The sequence below is a fragment of the Fragaria vesca genome, linkage group LG5 (assembly GCF_000184155.1).
Source record: "Fragaria vesca subsp. vesca linkage group LG5, FraVesHawaii_1.0, whole genome shotgun sequence".
Taxonomy (NCBI): Eukaryota; Viridiplantae; Streptophyta; class Magnoliopsida; order Rosales; family Rosaceae; genus Fragaria; species Fragaria vesca.
The window spans coordinates 22616842-22641203 of NC_020495.1; the positions used below are offsets into that span (position 1 = coordinate 22616842).

The 24362-nt window shown below is 38.6% G+C and overlaps 3 protein-coding genes across 3 annotated transcripts; 1 reads left to right on the plus strand and 2 right to left on the minus strand.

The window, feature by feature from the left end:
• The first annotated feature begins 4680 nt into the window (after positions 1-4680).
• LOC101295239 (inositol oxygenase 4-like) lies at positions 4681-5844 on the plus strand. The gene is made up of 3 exons (XM_004301674.1): positions 4681-4778; positions 4914-5313; positions 5464-5844. Exons 1-3 carry the CDS (start codon positions 4681-4683, stop codon positions 5842-5844), a joined length of 879 nt encoding a protein of 292 aa, XP_004301722.1.
• A 1243-nt stretch (positions 5845-7087) lies between these two features.
• LOC101295531 (pentatricopeptide repeat-containing protein At4g17616-like) lies at positions 7088-9313 on the minus strand. Its single transcript, XM_004301675.1, has one exon. The coding sequence runs from the start codon at positions 9311-9313 to the stop codon at positions 7088-7090; it is 2226 nt and encodes a 741-aa protein (XP_004301723.1).
• A 3927-nt stretch (positions 9314-13240) lies between these two features.
• Positions 13241-18398, minus strand: LOC101306139. The gene is made up of 7 exons (XM_004300265.1): positions 18183-18398; positions 17800-17984; positions 17623-17697; positions 15641-16863; positions 14927-15536; positions 14093-14581; positions 13241-13999 (listed from the first exon to the last, which is right to left on the minus strand). Exons 2-7 carry the CDS (start codon positions 17806-17808, stop codon positions 13769-13771), a joined length of 2637 nt encoding a protein of 878 aa, XP_004300313.1. The 5' UTR covers positions 17809-17984; positions 18183-18398; the 3' UTR covers positions 13241-13768.
• Between the last annotated feature and the right edge of the window lie 5964 nt (positions 18399-24362).

Genomic DNA, 24362 nt, shown 5'->3' on the forward strand with positions numbered 1-24362 from the left:
TATAATATCTGTTTGGTTTAGTTTAGCTTTCTCAAAGGGTAAAATAGAGTTTAAAAGGGACTCAAAAATTAGGTGTGTATCTAGTAATTAGTTTATAGGAAACTGACACATTTGATTGCATGAAAGGCAAGATTACAATAACCGTATCTAAATTTTTAGGCAATCTACACTTCATGTTATCATCTTAAAATCTACACTTCATGTTTCAATTTTGTAACTTAATGAAATAGGGAATAAGGATCATCTTAAAATCTACACTTCATGTTTCAATTTTGTAACTTAATGAAATAGGGAATAAGGATTACGAATTAGATAATGTGGATTTCATTTCCCAATCTTTATTGTCTATGCAGAAGAAATATTAATAGTTTTCTCGATGATCAAATAGTATGTGCACAAAAAATGATTACAATAAAATTCTTCATAAGCAGTTTAATACTTAAAGTACCGAGACTCAATATTCAAAAGCCTGCCAAAGTGGTACAAACTTTTAAAAAAAAAATGAATTCACTGTGTTAATCAATTTCTGACTTTTAAGTTTGAACTCTCAGATGTTACATATGAGTTTGATCAAGAATCTCACTCTAATCTATGATATATTCAGATCTCAACCCAAGCACTCTAGATGAATCTAGCATGAAAAACAAGATTACCATAACTATAGCTAAATTCGTTTGCAAAGTTGGAAATTGATCAAACTTGATACTTTGAACAATCTCAGTACAAAAGGTAATGGTAAAACATGTTATATACAAGTTAATGGTAAAAACATGAACTAAATATCTGAGTCACAGATCTAGATCATAGATTCAGATATCAAGTCGACTAAACCTAATTTAAAATAGATCCACATCTCAATCGAAGCACTCTAGATGCATGTAACGTGTTGGGAAAGAGTATACATGAGAGTTGGCAAAGAAAGCACAGTCTACACTCACAAACTAGAGTTGAGACACCACACGCCATAACCCAAGGACTATGTTGGCACAAAGCATGTGCTTGGAAGTTTGATCGGGTACTCTACGTTTTCTGACCAGACAATGTATTCAAGTACTTAGTCCAACTTATGTGACCTTCTTCAGTTCTTGTTTTGATTTGGTACATTTCTTGTTTTTGATGACTGTAGGGTTGATTCTATTTTAACCTCGTCACCCTACGAAACATGGCCTTCACGGTGAGATGTGACCAACAAGTTTGATTTTTAGTGCAAAATGACATTGCAATAGTAAATTTTGGCAGTCAAACTTGACATTCACATACTATATTTAGGCTGTGAAACTTCAGTTACTTCACAGTTCTGTATATCAGTATATACAAAGTTACAGACTACAGCCTTTTTGCACATGATCGATGAAATACAATGTCAGCAAGTTCCAAACTAGGCCATTAGAGTCTCCAACATGTTTTACACAAGCTCATTGCAATACTGTGTTCAATAATTGGTAGCAACCAATCTGGCTTTGACAGAATGATAGGTACTGAATCTTAAAATGCCATCAGTTTGGTAACAAACTTCAAAGTTCAAACAAGGTGTTTTGTTATACTTCTTGCTCACTGCATTAGGAGAAAGACAAATTAACACAGAAGCTAAACAACTTCAATACAATTCATCAAGTGCCTCATTCAATTAAGTATTTTGGTCTGGCAATTCAAGAAATGCTTACAGAACCTGCCATTCAGGTCAGGTACAACATGAATTCCAGCCTAATACAGAGAGACCTAATAACTACATGGATTCAAGCCTAATTGAAGATACAAGCATAGAAGGTTTCAGAACAGGTTTTGGACAAGGACATCAATAACTAGCGTAAAGTCCGCTAATATGTCCGCAAATCACTTGGTATGCATCATCCTGCAAACTCGATTATCATAACTACAATCCAAACTAACACAACACAACACATAAATGATTGGTTCCAAACTGCAATCTTGAATATCATACCATATCATAAAGATTATAGCTGCAACTCTGTAACATGGACCCTCACATAAGAAAAGCTTAGGAGCAAGGGTAATTCAGTGGCTAAGAAAACCAATTCAATTCCTTATCTTTTGAAGATCTTTTAATACTGTTTGTTCTTCATAGAAAAGCAATATTCTATTTCATACTATGCCCAGACAATATGATGGAAAGAATGAAATGTTAGTAGACTTTGCTTTCTCATCCTTTTAATGATTTAATCATAGTACTTTCTGGGTTGAGGAAAACATACTACTACATCGGATTAAAAACATAATCTCTCATTCTCTCCTTTGCTACACAGTATAGCACAGGATTTTGGTCTACGATATATATTAGAGTGACCATGGACTCAGTAAAAACAAGATCCTACCTAACTTGAATCAGATCTAAAACCAGTTATATCCTTTTTGAGAAAATGAAACAAGCTCTCAATCCTTACATCAAATAGAGTCAATTGCCAACATGTATACTTGAACCCAATACTTAAACACAAGCAAACACAGCAACACTTGCATAAAAATCATTTCGACATATCATGTAGTAATATCACTGCTACCTAATCACCGGTGAGTTCTTCAAACTCCACACATCCAACACGAATATGCAGATATTGCCTACGATGCCGATGATGTGTTGGATGAAATTGCAAAACTTACAAATGAAAGGTAAGAATTGTTTTCCACGTTTCAAGTGACTTTGCTGTCAACGTGGAAACAAGTTTGCACCTTTGCTTTGATTATGAAGGCAAATTCATCCACCACGTCACCGCATCTTAGTAAACATCCTTGAGCTTCATCAGGGTTTCATATCTTCATCTGTGGCTGCGCGTTTAGGTCAGATGCAAATGAGTGCCACTACTTATACCACCTGGGCACCTGAGGTCCAGACCCTTAATTGTCTTTTCTCAAGTTCAGTACTTGATAGATATATAAACATTAAAGTTACTGACAGTTTTTTACTACAATAGCACATAACACCAGAGTTGCTCCAAAACATAACAATGAGCTTGAACTGGAATCTTCCCAGCTGAATATATGGCCACAACTGTGTTCCAGAGCTCCAAGGTAGACCCTTTGAAGTTTTAATGGGGATAAGGTCGGCCTGATAAAGAAAATTACTTTCAGAAAAACTCTACTGGGTTCTTTCAAGACTTCAAGTGCAGACATGTAAGAGATAGCAGCATTGTAGAAACTTCGACTCCTAACACAAGCATAACTAGAGAGACAAATGAGCTTGTCGATAAGAAATGATGTACACATAGTGCTATATGCATTTAACATATAGCTACATAAAATAAATTTAAATCTAGTCCTCTGATGTGTTATCAAACTCAGACCCCCCCTGATAACATAGCATCCATGATCACACTAGCAAGATCTAGCTATGAAAATGAAGAACACCGAGAGGGAGAGGAAGAAAACTTGAAGCAACTTTCTCTGTGTTTTTATAAAATGCAGAATAGTCAAGTCGAATTATTACAACCCAAAAACCTATTTTTATACTAGCAACTATTACAGAATAAGCACATAAGCACAACTTGCTTGACAGACATTACCCTTAAATTAAATCATAAGCATGATCTTAATCATCTTCTAACACCTCTAAGTGAAAATTCTGTTCCCGCCCGTGTATCTACCTTATTTTGAGACTTTGGTTGAAAAGTAATATCTCAAATTCAAGAAACAACAAATGATCTTTAGTCTTAAAATTTTGAAAAAAATATATGTAACCATAATAAATTATTAAAAATACATGACTGATCTCGCACTCGAAAAAACGACAAAAAGTACGTTCAAAATGGATCTAAAAGTCTATGACTGTCTTCAAGGGGTGCATATCATCAACTCTATTATTCATCAAGGTAACCAACACTTTTAAATCACATTATTCCACAGCCAATTTGTCCATTCCAAGATTAGTAGCCATCTGTAGTCCCAGACTCCCGGCAACAACATGCTTCCAAAACTTGACCTTGCCCAATACGTGTATCCGGCCAATTACCAAACTGATCTTGATAATCACTCAACTCCTATTTCCCCATTTAAGTTGGCCCTAGCACCATCAACATCCAATGTCGACCCATCCAACACAAGGTTTAAGCCACTTACTCCAGTTTTCACCACGAACAAAACTAACAAATGAAGTTTAAATTTGACACAAAACAACACACTACACTACGAATAACGAATTGATGGATGTTGCACTAAAAGAATAGAAGTAATGTTGGTAATCATCAAGACGACGTCGTCGTTCCGATAACCATATCAACAGCTAACTTGTTAACAACTTGCCTCTAAAATAGGGAACATACTATATAACAGTCACTGGCCGGCTGGGGATCTTATATGAAATTTTATTGTGGATAAAATAGTTACTAGCTAGTTTCCTATAATTTGCTTAGTTGTTCAAATTAACGTTATCCAATTTATAGAATTTGGCTCTAATTTGCCAGTATGGCAAACCTCTTATCCATTTCTTATATGCAACACCTATATTTGAACATTTCAAGATTGATACTTTCCAAATTAAGGAGTTCCAACGGTTTCTTTTTCCATGCATGGAGAATTTGTAGAACTATATATATGGTTGCGATATATGGTTCTAACATTAACCATTACTTGCTTAGAACCAGCTTTTCTCCTCTCCCTTTTCTGCATTTCGTTTCTCCTCTTGCTTTTCTGCTTTTCGTTTCATTCGAATTTCGAAGATCATTGAAAATGGCCATCACCGAGCTGCCTGAGCGAAAGAATGAAGTCGTCAAGTCAAGTGATGCATTTGTTGCTCCTGACATCAATTCATTTAGCAAATCATTCAGGTATAATATTATGTACTATTATTTCGCTTGATAAACCTGACATCATGGTTTTTTGTTTACACCGGGTTGGACATATTTGAGTTTAACATGTTATTTGAGAATAGAAAGTCTGACTATGTCATTGCTATATTGCAGGGATTATAATGCAGAAAGTGAGAGGCAGAAAAGTGTGGAGGAATTCTATCGTTTGAACCACATTAACCAAACGTACGATTATGTAAAGAAGATGAGAGACGAGTACAAAAAATTGGATAGAGTGCAAATGAGCATTTGGGAATGTTGTGGGCTTCTGAATGAGGTTGTGGATGAGAGTGACCCCGATTTGGATGAACCCCAAATTCAGCATTTGCTGCAAACAGCTGAGGCAATTCGAAAAGACTATCCGAATGAAGATTGGTTGCACCTTACTGCTCTCATTCATGATCTTGGGAAAGTGCTTCTTCTTCCTAAGTTTGGAGAACTACCTCAATGGGCTGTTGTTGGAGACACACATCCTCTGGGGTGCGCTTTCGATGAATCCATCGTTCACCACAAGGTAGCAATGTAGCATACTGATCCTTAACCCTAAATGCTAAATCCCAAAGTAAAAATAAAGTCTGAATTAGGGGAAACATGAACTATGAAATGTGTTATATTATCAATGATAAAAAAAATGTTTTGCACCAAATTTCATTTGCTTTTGCAGTACTTCAAGGACAATCCGGATTCGAAAAACCCTGCGTACAACACCAAGAACGGGATTTACACTGAAGGATGTGGACTAGAGAATGTGATGATCTCATGGGGTCATGATGACTACATGTACATGGTTGCCAAGGAAAACGGGACAACTTTGCCGGAGGCCGGATTGTTTGTTATCCGGTATCACTCATTTTATCCTCTACACAAGGAAGGGGCATATAAACACCTGATGAACAAGCAAGATGAAGAGAATATGAAGTGGCTTCATATATTTAACAAATATGACCTGTACAGCAAGAGCAAAGTTCAAGTCGATGTCGACAAGGTTAAGCCTTACTATTTGTCCCTTATCAACAAGTACTTCCCAGCAAAGCTAAAATGGTGAAGCTAGAAGATCCTCACTGTGTTTCTCCAATGGCCGGCGTCGTGCCTTTGGTTAATTGAGAAGAGAGGCGTTGTGCTTCCTTCCTCCTGTTAATTTCTAAGCAAGTTGTACTTTTGTATATGGTTTCAAGGAAGAGATGTAATCTGGTTATTAAACCCAAGTTTGAAAATAAATGAAGAATGTAAATGTTCTTACAAAACCACAGTTCTAGGTTTAGGAAATGAACTTAGAACTGTGGTTTATGATATCAAATTGCACCAGAAGTAGCTCCCTGGAGAAACAATTGGAACCTACAGAATGACCTATGGTTCAGCTGATTTTCAACTAGATATTATGAGTGAGGCTATTGATGCTTATGGCTTGTCATTTGGTTGATTTAATATGTTAGTCATCTAACTTAAACTAAAATGTATATTTGTATATGGGTGTAACATCATTCCATGCCAACCCAGAAGATGCTTTGTACTTGTTGCATCAACAATGCTGAACATCAGAAGGTCGATCTGCTGCACGATCCATCAAAAGTTCAAACTTAGTCTCACCAAAGCATAGAAGTCACATGGTTTATGTAAAAGAAGTTTCTGCCTTCGAAACAAACACACTGTTCAGATCATAATCGCTGTACACAATCCACATTGCTCAGGAACTAAGAAGCATTATGTAAGAATGTTGCAGTAATGTAGATGCTATTCAATCACTATAGATAACAGGAATTGGAAGACCAATTACAACTACTAATGCATCCCTGTTGACCCGCACGGTTACAAATCTGGAGCAGAGGCCAAGCAGCAGAGAGAACAAAATATCTCATAACTGGAGCATTTGCAAGACACAAACATTCATAATGCCAATTAACATATGTTTCCGGTACAAAACATGAGATCTTTTCATAGATTGATTAGCTGCTTGTGTGATCATTAGACTTCCTCCAGACATTCTGGATTACAAGACTTTCATATGAGAGGCATATAATATACTCCCATCTTTCTTCTTTGATGTTGCCCAATGTTCCATAAGGGAAACTGGCAGATGTACAAGGCAATTGGTTTAGGGAAAGTAGACTTGTAATGCACCGCAGTTTGGCTCTTCGGTTTTCACTTTTATCTGCATAGTTGAACAATGAATCCATATAAACTCCTATTCACTTCTCAGTTCTCCGCTGCTCACGTAAAAACCCAAAACGCACAGTAGCGAATCTTGCAGTAAATTTCCCAGATACTTTAAGCTTCTCTTGGAAATTCAATCAATGCCCAGATACATATTTCCTAAATGCCTGAACAAATTCAAGTCTTTTCCTCTGAGCATCCGTTCTGGCTTCTGATGCCTTCAAGTTCCTATAAAGATTCTTATGAAGCTTTTCAAACTCACTTCTGTACATCCACTTGTCAGCAAACATACCATGCTTCTTCATATAGCTAATGACCTCCATGACTCTCTCAAAGTAACCACCACCGAGGAAGTCCAGTAGCAGGTACTCGTACAGATCTCTGCTTACCACCAAATTTCCATTCTCCATATTCCTCTTCATGTCCCCCCACAAGAATGTGATATTACGGAACATTCCTAGAGAAGAATACGCTTTTATCATATAAGTAAAAGTTAGCTCAGTGGGGTAAATTTTTAACTCTTGCATTCTTTTGTATGTTTTCAAAGCATCATCAATCATTTTGGCCTTGCAAAAGAAATTGATAGAAGAATTGAACTGATAAACCCTAGAAGAAATTCCCTCTTTCTCATCTCTCGTTTCCTGAACCAAAGCATTTACCAGATCAGAAACCCTAGAAGGAGTTTCCTCCTCATCTCTCGATTCCTGAACCAAAGCATTTGCCAGATCAGATTTACTGGTGGAACTTGATGCACTTGTACAACAGGCAGATGTATCAACTACTGATAGACATGTTGAGGCAACCATCTCATCGGATAAACTTACAAGCAAACCAGCCTTTCTCATCTGTTTAAGCAATGCCTTTGCTTCTGGAACCAGTTTTCCTTTGTAATAGGCTGTCAAGAGTGACATGAAGGTACTATACCCCATAGGAGTCTCAGCTGCTTCCATGTCATCTAAAATGTCATGAGCAGTTTCTAGCCAACCTAATTGAATGCAAGCATCAATCACATCATTGCCCAATCTAGATCCTCTGAATGAACATAATTCCTTTTGAATTTTGTGTAAAAGTTTTGAAAGCTCAGAAGTATCCCCATCTATTTTGTATCTGGTTATGAGCTTGGCCAGAGCCCTGTTGCTAAGAACAAGTTTCCCGTTTAAGTACATAACAAGCTCTTGTTTACCTTCTAATTTGAGGACAGAATCTTTCTGCAGCAGCTCAGGGACAATCTGCATATTCAACCCAGACTTCTGATTATGAGAACCAATTGGAACAAGATAAGACCTTTGTGAGTTCTTCTTATCTCTCTGAATCAGAAGAGACTTACGATCATCACACATTTGTAATATAAGCTCACTGGCAGCAACCACATCATTAAACTTGAAATGCAAGCTCAACAAACTATCATAAAATTGATGATAGTGTTGAACAAATGGAGCTGAAACCTGATCAATATAACATTTATAATTCTTAATCTCCTCCCTTTGACCATTCAATTCATGAATCCGGGCTATAATGACAATAGAGTGTGCATCAGCAGCCACTCCTGTTGCAGACATCAATTCCATGATCTGCTGGCCTTTCAGAGCTAATTTGAACCTGACACAGGCATCAAGAACAAGGTTAAATATCATTGTATCCGGTTGCAATAGCTTTGTGTGGTCACTCTTTTTTGCTCTCAAGCTTTGGAAGTGATCACAAATTTGGATTAAGAAATTTGAAGCAAGGTGAGTCCCAATCTCAGTCTTTACCAAATGCAGAACAACCAAGCACAATACATTCATGGGGGGTAAATTCCTTTTCTCCAGCATTAATCGCAAGATCATCATAGCAGGCTTAGGCATTTGAGAGCGTGCCAAGGAGAGGGAGAGCTTTGTCAAGATATCTGACTGAAGTACGTCTGATCTCTCTCTCAAATTTACCAGGACTAGATCACATGCTTTTTGTAGCCAGTAAGGGTCAGATGAATAGCACAGTTCTGTTATTAGCTTATGAATAAGAAAACCCTCAGGAAAGCCATGCAACCTTTTGAAATCAATAAATGATTCCCATACTTCATTCACTTGATGTTCCTTCAAGGCAACTTCGAGCCTTTTCAACATAGCTGCACGAGAAGAACCTTCCCAACACAGCTTTTCAGGATGAACAGCAGTACAAAAATTTTGGGTAGATGAATTCCGATGCTGTTCATAGCTTATACTTGATACCGAAGAATAAATAGATCTTCCACTCACAACTAATTCTGTATCCTGATTTGATATTAAGGTTGCCCTCTGAATAACTGAAGACAAGTAGAACCCCAATGAGCACCTTTTAATGACGCAGTTACGCGCAAGTATTTCTTTACTCAATCTTAGTGCCATGGATGTATCACTATTTCAGGGATGAAAGACCAAGAAAATACAATCACCATCAGCCTCCAGTGATAAACCTAGGTCAAAACTCATCACCACTATCTATTAACCCGCGAAGGATTCTTCCATAATTTATATACTGTCAGAAATTAGTTCGTAGAGGACCACTTCATGCTCATGTTCAACTACTCATATCTGTACACAAATATTAAATCAATAAGATGCATAAGATATGCTGATATCTGCCACTATAATATCTGAGACAATACAACGACAATTAAAGGCATATAGTCTGAAACTAATACCACCATCTGAATCATATCACTCCCCTTAATATTGATATAGAACAGGTGTCACAGAAATTTATTATAGTGATACAAAGAGTACTACTTTAAGAATTCAACCAAAAAAATATGAACATTGGAAAGAGGGAGAAATATTTTGGCACAGGAGGGGTACAAATAGACTTTGCATACTGAGTTTCATACTATGACATAAAAACACTACTTCAGAGAATGTAAGGCTAGTTAGAAGAAGGTACAACTTACATAGTCCAAAGTAGTCACAAAGCCTTGAAATTGAAGAGGAATTGGGCATCTATCATGGCATTTGTGCTTGTAACAAAGGAAACATGGAATCTCTAATATACGGATATATATATATATGCAATTTTATATTGGCGTTTGAGCCATATATCATTACGACTGACTGACGCTATAACTTATCCAAGTCAAGTGAACCTTTTCACTCCAATCTCCACCTGCATTATACACTACTTCTAAGTTATCAAAAACTATACCAAAAGCTCATGCATTGAATAATGAATATATTCAAATATGGTTTACCAACAGAAAAAAATTGAGCCTATAAATTGAACAACATGTGTAATGCTGCAACTCAAAAAGGGCTAGAAACACAAATTTGAACATTGGGACAAAAACCCAGAAAATAAAAAAGATGCAATACACTCAAGCTCATACTTCCACAGTGAAATCATGATGCAATGAACTGATTTAAAATCGAAAATAAATTGATTAATAGCTCCAAAAATCAACACCCAGTACAAAAACAGAGGAATTAAGCAACAGAAAACTCACCGATTTTGAGTCTCTGAGACCGCCCAGAAGATTTTTTCATTTTCCAATTTTAGGTCTCAGCTACTTATCCGCAACTCATTTCACTCAAAACGCCACCGTTTCGTTTCACTTTTAATCGTAAGTTTCCATCTTTACCCTCCACGTGTCACACAACCCCTTATTTCCAAAACCTATACATTTGTAGGGTTTGAGAAATCAGAGAGAAACAGAGAGACTGAGAAAAAGAGAGAGCGAGAGAGAACCACCACCGCCACTTCAGCAATGGCCGCTCCGTCTCCGACCGCCGCCGCCGCCGCCTATCCCAAGACGCCGGACGTTCTCTTCGCCTCCATCACCGGCCTCATGCCCATACGTCTCGACTCCTCCAACTTCATCATCTGGAGGTATCTGATGACCACCAACTTCAGAGCTCACAACCTCCTCGGCTACGTCGACGGCTCCATCACCCCGCCGGAGAAGTTCCTCCTCAACGACGCCGGCGAGCCGACCTCCGCGATCAACCCTAGCTACTCCACCTGGCTGGCGCACGACGCCGGCGTCCAGGTCCTGATCCACGCCACGCTCTCCAACACGGCTCTCAACCACATCATCGGCTGCGACACGGCGCGTGACCTCTGGCTCAAGCTGGAGGAGAGTTGCTCGTCTCTGTTGAACTTCCACGTCACGAAGTACAGGTCCGAGTTGGAGAGGAGCACCAAAGGGAGCGACTCGGTTCATGCTTATGTGAACAGAATTCAGGAGATTAGGGACACGCTTACCGGTTTCGATGTGGTGATTGATGACTCGGAGATGATTGCTCAGGCTATGAAGGGGTTGCCGACTGAGTACAATCCGTTTCGGGCCTCGGTGGCGGCCAGGACTGAGCCTCTGACGTTGGATGGGTTCTGTGTGCTGTTGCTGCAGGAGGAGGAGGCATTGAGAGCAAGGAATCAGTATCAGTTTCCGCAGTTTGCGGATGCGCAGTGGAGTTCGAATCAGTGTCAGATTTGCAATGAGGCTGGGCATACTGCTTTGGTTTGTCCTCACAGAATGGATTTCACATACCAGGGCGTACAGAATCAGTGATTCAAAGCATCAACTTTAAGACTTGATGTCAATTTCTAGTAATAATTTTCATTTTTAGTGTCTTTTGGTATAGTACTTTTGAACTGGTTAATGGGTTTGGATTTTATCTGCTTTGCTCATTATATGTACCTAGCTTTTTATATCTTTGTCAATAAATTTGATATGCGGCTCTTGCTCATTTAACTACTTTTTTGTTGGCTTACCTTGCTCAGATTAGCATCAGACCATTCGGTAGAATAATTTATTAACTTGTTATAGAGAGGTAATAGTGACCCCTATTATGGAACATGTTTCTCTCAATATAGTCCGACTCTGTTAGTTTGAACTTAGAAGCAATTATAGGATGTGGATTAGATATTATTTTGGATGCGGATGAGGTTTGCATTTGTCCTTTAGCTGGTTTTACTTACTACTGTAACCTACTGGTGTATTTCAATTCAATCAATAGACCTAGGCCAACCTCTGTAGATGAACGACTTGCTACCCAGTTATAAATCATGTTATAATTTGTTTACATAAAATGTTTGCAATACTCTTGTTTTTTTTATTTTTTACAGAAGAGAGTTTTAGTGCCATGAACTGTGGAGGGGTTTCTTCTTCTTTGGGTAACTAAGAGTTGAGTTTACAACCCTGAATGTGTGAAGTGTTGAACATAGGTCTCTGTAAGAAATAGGTTGAAAGAGAATGGTGCTAATATGAAAGATTTAAAGGTTATGTTTGAAGGCATTCAGTAACAGGTATAGCTATTTTTTTTCCTGCCATTCTTGAAATTTATACTGGTCCTTGTGTTATTATGACTTTGGTAGAGTCCAGAATACCTGATGGCCCATTGTTGCATGTTGAATTAGTTGCCTTTTTCTCTTTGTATACATTTTTATTCTGGTCTCAAGCGTTTGCTTCCTAATGCTGTGCTTCTTAACTAATATTGATCTTGTTACTTAGTGGTGTCCATCAATGGAGTTATATGTCATATTAATTTGGGATAAGGATCTGTTGCTGTCTTAATTTGCTCAGATCCTTTGATGCAGGAGCATCCAAAAGGCTCCTAAATTAATTAGGAGATTATTATCTTTATTCTTTTTGTTATGTTTTATTATTATCCTCAATCTTTCAGATACCTATTTTTATTAGGGTTTTGGAGTCTTGTAAGTCAGCTTTGTTATTTTGAATAAAGTTATACATAGAGTTTCTCTGGGACGTTCTGCCCTAGAACTCAATATATCGTTCCTTCTTTAATCCCTGCATCATCCTTAGCCCAAGTTAAGACCTGGCAGTAGTTTATTACCTTATTGAATATAGGTAATGGTGACCCATTATTGGAATATGTTTCTCTTGGAATTAATATTATTCTGACTGGAATATCACATTATATGTGGAGATCATCCTTTCATGCATACATGAGCTGTTTACTTTGGCTGATTTTACGTGCTACATATAACCTACTGGTGTATTTCAATTCTGTCAGTCAATTTTGGGTAACCTGGGGGGATGAATAACTTGCTCTGTCAAGATAAGGTGGCACTCATGAATGATGTTAGATGATGATACATATTAACTGACAGAGCATCACTCTTCCTTTGGGTAACTAGGGCCCTTTACATGTGTATGGTTAAACTGCTAGGTTCCTATAAGGAAAAGGTTGAAAAAGATGCTACTACTAGGAAGGACCCGACACTTAATAACAGGTGCAGCTTATATATCTGTGTTACTCTATAACTTGAATTTCTGTCAATTTCATTTTTCTGTTTTGTTTTATGGTTTTTAGTATAGTCCAGAATACTTGATTGGTGATTGTGGTATATGTTGAATAATTCCTGTGCTTGTAACTTCAAGCATGCATGGTCATGTTGGGAGTGGCTGCTTCTGAATACCTTAATTCTTACCACTGATCTTGTTACTGAATGCCACTGAATCTTCATAAACTTGTATTTCTGCAACTCTGTTTTACATCAGAGTTTTTAGCTCCTAAACATAAATTGGTACTTCGTTATCAACAAATTGTAATTTACTAATTAAGGGTTCAGTCCCCTCGCCATGAATCAAAAAAGTCCACAGTTTCTACAGAAGATCGAAAATGTTTCTAGAGTAGAAAATGTTGCATATATTATAGCTCATCGTGTAGGATTGCCGCCCAAAAAAAGGGGGCGTGTAAAAGAGCTCAATCGGTTCGTGGATATCATCAATGATAATAGATTATGACATCAAATTCTAGCAGACAGGGAGGAGAGTACAGAGTTATACGATATGATTGGTAGTTACGTCCATTTGAGGTTTCCATCTAATAAAAGCTCTTCACTTGATCTCAAAAAATGTCCATACTGGAAACAGTATCCAGAACGATTGGATTCTCATGTGACACGACCATAGGCTGTAAGTAGGAGCTGAATTGCTTCATGCGAGCATCGTATCGAGTGGCCCATTCTCTGGAACGTTGTTGCTGATGTCTATCAAAATCTGAGGGTTCTCTTTTGGTCAGAAGGGCAGCTGGAGGAGGCATGGGATGAGGATACCTATGGTTCTCTTTGAATAGGACCTGGAGAATTGCCCACAAATATAATGAATAATGGTTTCCAAGTATAAACCGTTTCATAGAGTATACTGTATACATGTACGAATTAAAATATACCTGCACAAAATGTTCATCACAAAATCCAATGGCAATCTCTGCAGGTAATGATACAAATGTCGGCGCAGTCTGGAGCGGGAAGAATGTGAAGCATTGGTTTTGGACAGAAGACAGAAGAATGAGTACAACACCATAACAAGAAGCTATAATATGACCCATCTCTGGCATAATCATCCAGTGCTCCTTTTCTGGACAAGGTATTAGGGAGTAGTCCAGTCTATGAAGTAGATCATCAACCTCATGTTTTGACCCAAAAAGATGTGCATAGTGATCTCGGTGAAACTTCAGCTCCTTTCGTAAGTCTTCTCGTACTTTCACCCATCCTGGCCGTCCATCCTCATCGGTGATACCCAACAATGATGCAATAGTGCTAAAACCGCAATGGCCGTCTCTTGGAACGTCCTTTACATCAAGGACGTATGGCCGCAATACAAGTGGACTTACATTTACAAGCTCAAGTAGCTTATTTGTTGATTGGATGTCAGACACCTGAAAATACATTGTTCGGAAGAATGGTTGTAACACTAATGATTATGTATAATATGTATGTATACAGATAATAGGTGCTTCAAATTATGTATTCATATCATTTACGCAAAGAAAATAGTGTAATATATAGATCAACAATATAATGTGCGCCTATTATGGAGTATTAAATATTCTGGGGTACTTTTCGTCTTGACTAAATTGTTGCAAACAAGATTTAATGGATGTCAAAACATGTATGCTTGGCCAGCTTGGATTAACAAAATGAGAATGCAGCAGTGTTTCACATTGACCGGGAAAAAAAAATCTTGGCGGAAAGGTATTCATAATGATATATACGCAAATTACCTCATCATCTGGCTGCCTGTCTTGTGTTGAGGGCACTATAGAAGGACCAGCATTGGGTGAATTACGCTCAGATTCCACAATGTCATCAGGCAAGGGTAGAACAAAATGAGTATCTGTATTCTTCTTGTCACTTAGCTTTCGTCGCTTAACCCTCCCTTCCACACTGGGCTCTCCGGTCTCTCTTAACGGTTTCAACTGAAGTGTCCTCCAATGAGAATTGATGCATTCTGGTGGAATAGGTCGACCTTCTCTCCTGTATTTAGCAATTTGATGCGCACAAGGTAAGCCATGGGTACTTCTTATGGCACAACGACAGTTCTCACCATTGTCAACATCTCTCCGACGGGCTACATCGGTCTGCTCACGGAGCAGTGTTAATGCGCGACGGGAAACGGTTCCATAAAGTCCCTTCAACTCTGGGAACCCATATCCATCGTAGTTCTCACTTTTCAACGATTGTTTAACATTCACGTTGTCATTCTCAATCCACCCTTGTAAATCTTTCCAAAATTTGTCAGTTGGTACTTTCTGCTCTACCCCTGCTAACCGATTCGATAATATAGAAGCCAGATTAAAACTGTAGCGGCACCCCCACGTCCCCTGGCTCCAGCTGTTAAAGTAAAAAGGCAAATGTTAATTGAGGAAACAATCAAATTATACAATATCGAAATTATGTTCCTTCTCAAATAAAAAGAAAAGACCGGGGTTGTTTACCCTAAGTGCATAACTTTATCTGTCCATGCCGCAACGAACATTTCCTTATATGGCTCTAACAAAGTGTCTGTAACATAATCAAGTATCTTCGGATACTTACAAAACTCGGTGCGTAGCTGCATTATACGTTGTTCCAAATCGGCTTCAGTTGGGGATTCTACCAATAACTTCCACTTCTTTCTAAAGGAAATCCGCTCCTCATAATTCAACTTAGGTATCACCAGGGTGTAAGGACTGTAATAATCATCTAGCGGACCATAAATGATAGCATGTAGCCAATCACGAACGATAGCCATAGATAACAAAACTTTAGCCGTGCTGAAGACGTCGTTAACGACTTTTTTCATGGGAGCCAGCTGAATCGTATCTGCCCATGTTTCCAGAATCACAACATCAGGCATAGCAATACCGTAACCATTCATTACACCTCGCAATGAGCTTAAGGCCCATTCATAACTACTTCCATCTCTTGAAGTGATAGCAAAAGCGACAAAAAAAATAGTATCAGTTGACGTAATTCCGAGAATGATAAACCTGGTCGAACTAGGAGGACGCTCCTGCCAGTGTATTTCCAAAACAGTTGGAAATGCAAGTAACAACTCCAAGCTAATGCGGTGTGTCAGAAACAAGTCCGAGGCTGTGTCCATCTTTGGACTAGTCCTCCTGTGCTTCTCGATGAAATTGTGCTTCTCTGGGCGACTCGCTAATTGTTGCAATTGACATCTTTTATCCTCCAAACGCTCCAAACGTTGACATTCATTGAGTATCGTCCTAGCTGTGGATTTGTTGTGCGTGTCCCTCTTTTTTAGATCTTCTAATATCTCCTTAGGCTGCTTCCCTGTTTCACGCCAATCCTTCACCAATGACTTTTCCTCTTGAGATAATCTACCCTGAAATGAATGTCCCTGCTTCCTAATAGTGTCCTTTGCTTCATGGTTATGCTTTCCTTCAACTACCGTCAGCTCCCACTCATCACCAGCGGGAAGCTTCTTGCCCGTTAACCGGAAAGGACAATCACTCTTCTTAGTTCCGGTATTTCGACGGCCCTTCTTATCCGTCATCGGTTTTTCTCGAGTATATCGGGTATCATATTTTCCGCTCTTCTCACAACCCAATGTAACTCTAGGTTTCTTCTTGTCAGATCTTAACACGACAACAGTAATATCATTCGACCTCCCAACTTCTTTGGCCCACTTTATAAGCTCTTCTTTGCTCTCGAATGTCTACGTTACCAAACAAAATCCTTTTTAAGTACGTATATAAACATACATACAAAACATATACAAGTGTTGGAATTAATGCACATTTATCGACTCTAAAGATGTCTAGAGAAATCAAGGAAGCTCTAGAGTCGGCTAGAATAATCTAGATCATTGAGAATGATCATGTACATTAGCTAGCTAGTGTAGAATCATCTAGACTAATCATGCATGTAATTAACTAAGTTGCTAGCTAGATGTATCTAGAAATGTCCAACATGTCGGTGGCACTAGCCAAGCCTACAAGGTCGGCTAAACAAGCCTATAAATACATGGACCACTTGTAATACAATGTAATTCATGAGTGAATGAATATAGAAGCAAGCCATTCAAAGTGTAGTAGTCCTCCTATCTAACCACTTCTCCTCCATCCTCCTAAAACTATAACCCTTGTCCTAACAATCATTCTCTCCCAACTTCTAGCTCCTACATACTAAAGTCCTAAACACATGGTCCTAGCCCATCACAATACACTAAATAGCTTCCGCATATAACCACAAATTCTAATAGTAGTATTAAACCCACAACAATCAATTTCAAACAGTGGTATCAGAGCCTAGTTCGATAAAAACCAGTTTATCAGAGCTTAGGAGAAAAGAACATGTTTAAAACAGTGTCCTATCCCATCACATATTAAAAACTTCCACATAAACTCTTGCAAATTCTAATAGTGGTATAAACCCACAACAATTTCTAAAAACAAGCAACCTAATTCAAAGTTACCTGAGTCGTTGTGAATTGACTAGTTTTATCCCTTGTATATTCATTTTCTACATCACTGGGAGTTGATGTAGCCACCTGAAAACAAAAAAGAGATAACCCAACAGAGTTGGTTTCATTAGGTGATCAAATGAATTTTAACGATGGGTGATTACTATAGAAGAGAGGTAAGAAACTTACATGATCCATGACAGACGATGAATCCGGACAGACAATGGCCGGATTTAGTGGTGGAATTGGTTTTGCAGGTTAGGCTTGGTTGCTTTCAGCTATGATCAATCTAATCAATTTGCTTCTCCAAATTAATCAGATGAGTTCGCCTCTTTATCACTTAACGAAGATCATCCACTGGTGTCCTGCAAAGCCTATAGGGACGCAGAAATCAACTACTCATACGAACCATAAATAGCAACAGTTCATGATATAGCACTGAATTGTTTTGTGCACAACTAATGCTCTGAATGAAATTGAACTCCTAATCTATATGAATATGACGAGATCGAAGTACTCTAACACGGTTAAATAAAACAAGCCTGGAAGAGGAGGCGGCATCAAGTTCATACCAGTGCCAGCGAAACTGGTTAGCATTTTTTTCTCGTTTCTTCAAACTCTTGCTGATCCGCTTCAGAAGATGAACGGGAAAAGAAAAGAAGACGAAACGACTGATCGAATACAAAGATCAGAAGATCATTTAGATCATATATGTGGAAGAGTGAGAGTTTCCTTCTTCTTGATTTGGCAAGATAAGGAGTCTCGCCCACCATTTAGGACCATTTAGATCATATATGTGGAAGAGTGAGAGCTTCCTTTTCTTCTTTTCTTCTTGGCTTGACAATTTAGGAGGGACTTGGTTTAGGGGGGATAATGTTATACCCACCCTTCTTAATATATCTGGGGCCAATTTATTTTTTATTTTTTTTCAAATGACTTCCAGCTAAGAAAGAGAGAAAAGGAGGGAGGGGGTGGGGATAGCCGGATAGGGAATATTGGAGAGGGAGCGGTGGGAATAGCAATCACACGGAGAAACAGTCAAATACAATGGTTTGTTCTAGAATTTCATAACGGAGTTGAAAAGGAGCAACCACATTACCCACCCCCGCCATTCACCCCCACAGCGACTAGGAATCAAATTATTATCGTCTTTATTGGACTTTGAAAACAAGATGAGAGATTAAGGGGTGGGGAGAGCGATCCCAAACACACGTACAAAAACTCCCCAAAAACATACATGGACAACTTTTCAAAAGAGAATCATGGACAAGTTATTTACGGGTGATCGGTTTTTGTTCACGTTTGCTAATGAACGTGATTTACTCCGGGTCAAGAAAATTGGTCCTTTGAACGTGCTATGTTGTCGATCAAAAAAAAAAAAATGGTGGCATCACTGGTACGTGATCAAAGAATTCTTTAGAGGGCTCTCAAAGAAACATTATCAATATCTAGTAATACCCGATCAAATTTCGACAGACGCAATTTATTTAGAACATTTTTCTAACAATCCATAAAAATAGGTCCAATGAAATTAAAAGGCGGGGCACTGCCTGTTTCCCAACAAACAGAACTCGTGCCCGAAAAGCTTGGTCTTATCACAGTGAGTGAAACCATACGTTTCAAAATTCTGCTCTGATACAGTGATATCTACACAGCTCTGATACCTATTAGTTCACAACAAATCTCAAATTCTATGGTTTGTGAATTGTGATCTCACACATTTAGGATTTAGCACCTGAGAATAGATATTCTCATGCTTATGGGTGAGAGAAGAGGATTTGGCAAAGGACACGAACTGCACTAGTTGGAACTTGGAAGCAACACCCATTTTTTGAGGTAGTGATTTTGTTGAACTTCGTTGTTTTCTTTCGTGCTACATTAACGCGTAGAACCCAATCCAAGACAATAAAACCCGACCAGTTGGAGGAAAGCAAAGGTCAAAAATTGGGATATAAGTAGCTCTATTTGGTCGTATATATCACTCATACATGGCACATAAGTAGCTCGAGTGCTAATATTTATTTACCCACCCCCAGTCCTCCAACGTACACCCCTCCCTCACAACGACGAAGAATCGTGCATTATTATATACTATGAATATTGGACCTGACATCAGTGACATGCAACGAGAGAAGGAAAGGGTGGGGAGAGCTATCGAAATTAAAACATGCCCATGCAAGTCATTCTGTGACTTCGTTTGTGAACGAAATCATGCACAAAGCTAGTATTAGTTATTTACCCACCCCCTCCCCTCTTTGAAGACTTTGCCTGGCCTTTGCTGTAATGGTTATATATACGGCATTTGCCTGTCTAGCTAGTTTCGCATCAAAAACACATACAACCATGGATTTTGATGCTCGGCATGCGATTCTCCTAGCCACCAACATTTTCAAAATGTCGAGGGATTGGGATCCTTACAACACAATCAACAACCTCACCTGGATTCAGATCGTTCTCTTCGTGGTCTTTCCCTTCATTTACTTCAAAGTCCATGTCCCACACAGTTCCATAACTAGTAGTACTACCATCCCCGTAGTACTCAGACAGTTTGAAAAGCTTTCTGCACCTCTCGCGGTTACACTGATGGCTGCCGTGCTTATCCTCCCACAAGCTATCTTCTGGTATGTGTATCCCATTATAAGTCTCATCCCTTCTTGTGTGCTCAACCGCTTTGCGAATTGGCTCCATACTGTCCTTATTTCAATACCAGTCCTTACTGTTGAACTGAGGGCAACCACTGTTCGTTGGCAAATCACCTCTGGGCCAGAACCTGATCATAATGAAGCAAGTGAGGGAGACACTCAGGGAGCGGAGATGCGATTAGTTGAAGTTACGGAAGATCTTGAAGCTGGGAGAGCAACTGTCTAGACATCGGAATACTGTTGTGTTTTAGTGCTTTCAATTTGATTTCTTTCCTTTTCTGTACGATGGTATTGATGATTGATGTTGTCGAAAATGATTGATGTTGTATTTCAGAACCTGGTAAAGTATTTATTCAATGTTAATTTTTTTTTTTTAAGAAGATGGATTTTCTCTATACCCAACTAAATATCTCAAGTAAAAGTTCGCATTATGTATTTATGTATGCCCCCAAAGTGTTACGCTTTGATTTCATGACATTTGAAACTTGAAAGTCATGGTCCGGATATACCTTGTTTCCCAAGTTTTCAGTCCCTTCTTGATCAGTTGATCCTATGCTAGGTCATACTAGCTAGTTTCTCTAATGAAATTTGGATCCCTATCTTCTACGGCTGCACCCGATTTAAGCAGGATAGTTTTCAGATCCAAATCGTCTCTATACCAAATTATTCATCTTTGAGATCAACATTTTCTTTCATAAGACATCAAGACTGAGATCGAGGTCTGTATCTTTTTTTTCTTTTTTTTTGAAGAATGATCGAAGTCTGTATTTGGATACCTAAATAGTGGTCCAACATTTTCTTTCTTATGAAAAATAATTTCATAAGCTAAAACTGTGCGGTCCAACATTTTCTTTCATTTTCTTAATTTCTTTCCTATGAAAAATAATTTCATAAGCTAAAATTGTGCTCCAACATAATACCTAAATAGTTGATAAATTTAAAAATTGATAGATAGAATTGATAATTTTTTTAATTATATATAGAGAGAGAAAAAAATAGCTAAAGCTAACCTGTTTGGCAATACTAAAAGGAAAAGGGTGATATCACGACATTGGAAGGGGTGGGAATAGCAATGGGCTTTAGGGTTTATTGTGAAGTTTTGTTTTCCTTTTAGTTATATCGAAAAAAAAACAATGGGAGGGGTGGGGATAGGGGTTTTGTTTTGTAACCTTTTGCTTTCTTTCTAGTCATTGTTCTTTTTTTTAATTTTTTTTTTTGGTAGAATCTTACTTCTTAAGACAAATATTACATGTTAGAGAATTGGAGGAGAAAATAGAATTTTTATAATCCCACCCCCAAAATACTGCAAAGGGAATTGAAAGGGGGAAAGGGTGGGGAGAGCAACCACATACACGAGAACATAACCATGGAAGAACCGAAGAAGTGTGATCATTTCCCCACCCCGTTTGAAAAGTCTGCATTTCTTTGCTACATATACTGAGCTCCATTTTGCGAGGGGTGGGGAGAGCAATGGGAGAGGTTTTGTTTCGTAACCTTTTGTTTTCCTTTTAGTCATATCGGGAAGAAAGAAAAAAGACAATGGGAGGGGTGTGAACAGTGATAGGGATAGCAAGACAGAGGAAGGGGTGGGGATAGCAAAAGAAATAGAGGGTGAGAATAGCAACCACAGGGGAAGAATCCAATCCAAGACTCCATATATGATTGGAGGCTAAGTAGAATTTCTATATTCCCACCCCCATAACAACACTGGAAATGGAGTTGAAAAAATATATATCTTGTTCCCCAAGTTTTTAGTCATTTCTTGATCGGTTTATCCTATGCTAGGTCATACCAGTTTTTCTAATCAAATTTGGATCTCTATCTTCTACGTCTGCACCCGATTTGAGCTTGGATAGTTTTCGGATCCAAATCGTCTCTATGCCAAATTATTCAGTTTGCAACTTTAGGGTTTGTTTCGTAAACCAACTGGCTACCAAGCAATGTTGATTCAATCTTAAATCCAAACCAATTAACCAATACAGTAATCAACTCCGGCCCCATAGAAATATTCATCAACTAATGTGGTCAGACTTGGTTCTCTCTAATAAAATAAAAAATTGATGAATGACAACTTTAAAAATGCAAATCAATGTTTCATACATGTATATTTGATTTTGTGCATAGAAGTTGATCAAATGGTTTGGCTCGTATATAAATTACTAAAATTAGTATGTGAGACCTGGGGAATAATTTGAAAATGACCAAAATGATCATGGATGGTGTCGAATCACTGAATCACACATCATTCAGTGAAAGTTAGGGTGACTAACATAACAAAGGATCCTCCCCCTAATGAATTATGAAAAACATTAAGATTTGGTAATTCCCAAGATTTTGGTAATTCAACAAATCCCCAGTCCATTTCTTGGTAAAAGCTCACATGCAGTAATCCGAAATAGACAATGCCACAATGGGAGGAGTAGGAATAGAAAAACAAAAGGGCCGGGAGTTTTGACCATGGTAAAAAAAATAAAAAAATACGGGTGCGGATGGTAAACGGCAAGAATGAAGTGGGGTTACACAACAGGTGGGGGTGAGAAATGCAAAACAGAAGGAAAATGTAGAAGCCAATGGGAGGGGTGGGGATAGCAATGGGAGGGGTTTTGTTTTCTAACCTTTTGCTTTTCCTTCTAGTCAATGGGAATAGCAAGAGGGAGGAAGGGGTGGGGATAGCAAAAGAAAGAGAGGGAGGAAGGGGTGGGAATAGCAAGAGAAAGAGGGATGGAGGGGTGGGAATAGCGGAAAATTGGTTGGTACACAGTCATTGTTCTTAGTCTTACTTCTTAAGACAAATATTACATGTTAGAGAATTGGAGAAGAAAATAGAATTTCTATATATATTCCCACCCCCATAACACCGAAAAGGAAATGAAAGGAGAGCAACCAGATACACAAGTACATAACCATGGAAGAAGTACGTACATTTCCCACCGTTTGAAAAGTCCGCTTTTCTTTGCTCTATATATACTTTAATACTTGGCTCTATGCAAACCAGTTGAAACCAGATATATACCTAGTTCATAACCAAGTTCATCCAAACCAGATACCAGATAACTAGCTATACTTCATCCAAACCAGCTGATACCAACATGTATATCGATTATAAGCATGCTTTTCTCCTAGCAATTAACATGTTGAAGTATGGAGTAGGAATGCCTTGGGATTGGGATCCTTTCCACACAATTAGCTACCTCACCTCGATAAAAGCATTTGTTCTTGTCATTCTGTTTGTCATCGTTCCCTTCATCTCCGTCAAAGTCCATGTCCCTCTCACCACTCATGTAACACCAGCTTCCATTACTACTAATACCAGCAGTGTAGTACTCAGACGAATCGAAGAGCTTTCTGCGCCTCTTGCGGTTACACTGATGGCTGGTGCGGTTGTCCTCCCACAAGCTCTCTTCTGGTATGCCTATCCCACTATTATACTCATCCCCTCTTGCCTCTGTGTGCTCAACCGCTTTGCGAATTGGCTCCATGCCGTCCTTGTTACTATACCAGTTCTTGACGTTGTACTAAGCGCAACGGCTGTTCGTTGGCGAGGCGCCTTCGGGACTGAACCTGATCATAATGAAGCAAGTGAGGGAGACACACAAGGAGTGGAGATGCGATTAGGTGACGCTATGGAAGATCTTGAAGCTGGGGGAGTAACTATCTAGACTACGTAACTTGGTAGTACAAAAGGCAGCCATTGTCCCTATTCAAAAAAAGAAGCAGCCATTGTCCAATTAGCCAGCGTAATATTGTGTTTTACTCCTTTCAATTTGATTTCTTTCCTTTTCTGTACAATGGTATACGTTCTTTCCTCTCGAAATGACTGATGCTGTATTTTATTAATTCAATGTAATCTCAATTCTTTAGGAAGATGGATATTCTACTTTTAACTAAATATCAGAAGTGAAGATTCACATTTTGTAGGCCCTAAAATGTTAGACGCTAGATTTCATGACATTTGATACTTGAAAGTCGTGGTTCTAAATATACTTTGTTCCCCAAGTTTTTAGTTTCTTGATCTGTTGATCCATACCAGTTTCTCGATCTAACGAAATTTGGATCTCTACCTTCTACGGCTGCACCCGATTTGAGCTGGATAGTTCTAAGATTCAAATA

Coding starts and splice junctions, on each gene's coding strand:
- LOC101295531 (XM_004301675.1), bottom strand. CDS start 9,313: ATGGCACTAAGATTGAGTAAAGAAATACTTGCGCGTAACTGCGTCATT.
- LOC101295239 (XM_004301674.1), top strand. CDS start 4,681: ATGGCCATCACCGAGCTGCCTGAGCGAAAGAATGAAGTCGTCAAGTCA. Junction 4,779..4,913: donor TCATTTAGCAAATCATTCAG/GTATAATATTAT, acceptor GCTATATTGCAG/GGATTATAATGCAGAAAGTG. Junction 5,314..5,463: donor AATCCATCGTTCACCACAAG/GTAGCAATGTAG, acceptor TTGCTTTTGCAG/TACTTCAAGGACAATCCGGA.
- LOC101306139 (XM_004300265.1), bottom strand. Junction 16,864..17,622: donor GTCAATTCACAACGACTCAG/GTAACTTTGAAT, acceptor TTGGTAACGTAG/ACATTCGAGAGCAAAGAAGA. Junction 14,582..14,926: donor ACAGGCAGCCAGATGATGAG/GTAATTTGCGTA, acceptor ATGTATTTTCAG/GTGTCTGACATCCAATCAAC.